This window comes from Arachis ipaensis, chromosome B05 (assembly GCF_000816755.2).
Source record: "Arachis ipaensis cultivar K30076 chromosome B05, Araip1.1, whole genome shotgun sequence".
Classification (NCBI taxonomy): domain Eukaryota; kingdom Viridiplantae; phylum Streptophyta; class Magnoliopsida; order Fabales; family Fabaceae; genus Arachis; species Arachis ipaensis.
Window position 1 is genome coordinate 146,062,759 of NC_029789.2, and position 4,401 is coordinate 146,067,159.

General features: G+C 29.8%; 1 protein-coding gene across 1 annotated transcript in view; it reads right to left on the reverse strand.

The window, feature by feature from the left end:
• Nucleotides 1-371, reverse strand: part of LOC107644767 (ABC transporter B family member 28) — a gene marked incomplete in the record, with an annotated part of 5,896 nt that extends 5,525 nt beyond the window's left edge. Inside the window, 1 exon segment of the mRNA XM_016348695.2 lies at nucleotides 1-371. Coding sequence (XP_016204181.2) covers nucleotides 1-309 — 309 coding nt within the window.

Below are 4,401 nucleotides of genomic sequence, written 5' to 3' on the forward strand. Positions count from 1 at the left end.
AATCAGCCTCAGCTTGTGCTTCATGAGAAGCATCCATAGCAACCCCCAACTTATGACCTTGGGTGGGGTGTTGGGTTTATCCTGACCCGACCCGTCAATCTTTGGACCCTGTTCAGCGAAGATTGGATCCGAGCCGGGGCCTGTGACGTAGGCACTTGGTGTGGCAGTGGTGAACTTGACATTGGAAGCAGGAGAGAAGGAGAGAGTGGGTGAGAAAGAAGAGCGAGAGAGAGATAAAGCGAGCTTCGGTTTGAGAGAAGAATGAGAACATGGAAAAGGAAGAGGACTGTGACAGAGAGAGAGCGCCATGGAATTTGGAACAAGAAGCGAAGAAGAAGAAGAAAATGTTGTCTGAAGAATTTTTAAAGACATGAAATGATGACACCTGTAATATGTATATCTAATTATCTTTTTTCGTTCTTTAAAATTTTTCTTGCATTTTTTAATATAAATATAGGATTGCTAGGATTGCAATTAATTCTGCCTCTCTCTCCTCTGTTTTCGAAAATTCAACAATTAAAATTCAAATCTTTTTAAATTAAATTAACTTAATTTTCGAAAAAATCAATTAATATTTAAAGTAAAAAATAAAAATATTTTAATTTAATGTTTTAATAATTTTTGTTCACTTATAAGACATGTTAGTAATTTTTGTTCACTTATAATATTTTTTTGTCAAGTGAATTAAACGGTTGCTAATTTTATGCATTATCCATGTACACACTCACACATATTACAAGTGTTCATTTTTAGATTTTTTTTTTTGTGGGACTTAAACTCGGGTGTGGTTATTAAGCAACACAACCAATTCTCCAACCATCTCAAGTCTTGTTTAAATGGATTAATAAATTAACTATTAGACCAATCTAATTTATTAGGCTAAGAATTTGATAGTCCCAAAACGTTTGGACTATTAAATAGTTTCATAACAAAACATGTTTTTTAAGTTTTTTAATAACTACTAAATAGTTTATTTTTAATTTTAATTACAAATTAATCCTATATATTTTATTTAATTATAAAAATTATTTTTTATTTTATAAATTATTATTTTATCATTCATCTATTATATTTATTAACAATAAAAAACAAAAATAATAACGAATTAGATCTTCCATTGATCGTAATAAACTTTTTGGCAATCCCAATCGATTAAAATTTATCTTTGATCCGTTACATTCGTCCAGGGCTTGGAAATTGTGTTTCTTAGAAAATCAATCGATTGGATTAACAAAACAATTGATTGAATTTCAGATTTCCATAACTCAATCGATTGGACTTCAAGTTATCATAAAACAATCGATTGAAAATTGCAAGGCAGTATGATTTTTGCAAAAATCAATCGATTGGTCATATTACCCAATGAATTGAACGATTACTAGAATGTGGGTTTTTTATAATTCAATCAATTGTTTATATTGCCCAATCGAAAGTTATTTTTATAACCACATGAAATTAGAGTGAAAAAAATGACCACTACTAATATTTTTGCGTCTCTCGAAATTACTTGTGGAAAAACCATTTGCTATGCCCAATTTATCCATATAGTAATCTCCGTCCACAAAATCATGGATGACAGAGGACGTCTTTAGCTATGATTGGCTTCCAATTTCATCCAACAATAAATCTGTCTATAATGGATAGGACATGAATTAATTAAGTTTGAGACAGTTTCATAAATTCATACTAGAAAAAACAGAGACAAGAGAAAGGTGCATACTTACATATAGTACTTCTCATAGGGACCAACTTTAAGATTATCCTTGGATTCAATCTTAGCAGAAAAATTACCATTGATTTAGAGCTTGACTCTTGACATAAGGAACAATGTTAATAGGATTACTAGGATCAGTAAATGACTCTTCCTCAAAATTCATTATTTCATCTAGATCAATGAAGACATAGATCAGACTTTCCTTACTTGTGTGGTGACAACAAAAAATCCCAATTTCATCCATTGCATTCACATGCACAATTGCCATGAGTTTCTTCTTAGAAAAGTCATAGATGTATCAAATCGTGACAAAGTCAATAATAAGAAGATAATTACTGCAATCCAATCGAATGAGTTTTCTACAACAGCAATCATGAACCGGCGGAAAATTGCACTCAATGGGACTCCAAATGTCAGCCATGGTCATTTTTTTTCACTCTAATAACAAGCTTTCAGGTGGTTTATAAAAATAACAATTGATTGGGTAATATAAACAATTCATTGAATTATAAAAAATTCACATTCTAGTCATCGTTCAATAGATTGGTAATATGATCAATCGATTGATTTTTACAAAAATCATACTACCTTACAATTTTCAATCGATTATTTTGTGATAACCTGAAGTCTAATCGATTGAGTTATGCGAAACCTGAAATTCAATCGATTGTTTTGTTAATTCAATCGATTGATTTTATAAGAAACACGATTTCACAGCCCTGGACGAATGTCACGGATCAAAGATAAACTTTTAATCGATTGGGATTGTCAAAAAATTTATTACGATCAATGGAAGATCTAATTCGTTATTGTTTTTATTTTTAATTATTAATAAACATAATAGATGAATGATAAAATAATAATTTATAAAATAAAAAATAGTTTTTATAATTAAATAAAATATATGGAGTTAATTTGTAATTAAAATTAGAAAAGGATTATTTAGCAGTTATTAAAAAAACTTAAAAAACATGTTTTGTTATAGGACCATTTAATAGTTTAAACGTTCTGAGACCATCGAATCCGATGCCAACTTATTAAATAAAATTTTTTCGTTGACTTGTCTCTTGTATGTCTTTCCTTCTACAAAATTTTAAAAATGACGATATTATTTAGTATTGGGCTAATATGGGCTGAAATCTAAAAATTATGATCATCAACGTTTTGGGCGAATATGGACTAACATATGGATCACTGTTGGTGTTATTTATTCATATATTGGACTTTTAATCCAAAATATTTATTGGTCAAAAAAGGAACTTCTATTTATCTATTCCCTTAAAATAGTGTCGAGTCAATGACAATATTAGAGAAGCTATAACAGGAAAATATTATTTCTGCATTGTGAGACAGACTATTTTGGAGTTTCTCAACATGATACAACATACTAGTAGTTACAAATTTGTTAAGTTCAAATACAAACACAAAAAGCTGGAGAAAAATATTAATTAAATAAATGATAGGAGATTCCTGATGATAAAACAATATCAACACATATCACGTTACCTCAACTGCTGAAAAATAAATAATAAATTATAGAGGGAGTAGCCATTAGAAGAGTTGTTGGGGCATCCAAATAATGCATCCATGGCATAAATTAATATAAAATAAAAGTGGAATCATATCTTGGAGGAGCACACATGAATATAATATCAATGGTTTTTTTATCATTTGGTACTGGTGTGTATAAGAAGTATATGGGGGTTGATTACTTGGTTATTAATGTTTCCATAGAATTGTGGGCACTCTTTATGATGAACTTATTTATGAGCATTGATGTGGGTTTATCCAAATATATTGGGAGCTGGGTTTTCGCAAGATCTTAGGTAGCGTTTGTTTTGAGGTAATGAGACAGAGACTGAGAGACTGAGACTCAGTATTATGTTTGTTAGTTCAGAGATTGGTACTAAAATTTCTGTCTCTGTCTCTAAAATTTCAGTATTTCAGTACCTCCAAAAAGTAGGGACACAGGGGATTAAAATTTTTAGAGATGGAGACTGAAACTTTAATAACATTTTATACCTAAAATACCCTCATTTCAATTAATTAATTCCAATTTTACCTTTTGTGCAAATTAAATTAGAGTTTCATTCTTGTTTTAATTTCTGTCTCCCATTTTGCACCAAACAGAATACTAAGATTTATTTCAATTTCTGTCTTTTAGTCTCTGTCTCTCAGTCTCATTCTTTCTGTCTCTATCTCTCTACCAAACGCTACCTTATGGTGTGAGAATCCAATCACCTCTTGAAGATTAGAGAATCTGGTTTCCATGATTATGGGAGCTCTTCTTGCTGATTTTGAAGATCAACCATATCATGTATGAAGCTAATTCAAGTTATACAAATTGAAGGAGTTGTTCAATTCAATATTCATCAACATTTCTTCATGCTTAGACCTACTCTTGGTCTTAATGCCTCTCTTTTAATAATTTTCTTTTAAGATTATCACCAGATCTACTAAAAAGTTATAAAAAATTTAAAATCTTAAATTTTTTTTAAGATAATAATTAAAAGTTGACACTTGACATAATAAATAATTCAAGTATTGAAGGAGTTGTTCAATTCAATATTCATCAACATTTCTTCATGCTTAGACCTACTCTTGGTCTTAATGCCTCTCTTTTAATAATTTTCTTTTAAGATTATCACCAGATCTACTAAAAAGTTATAAAAAATAAAAAATTTAAA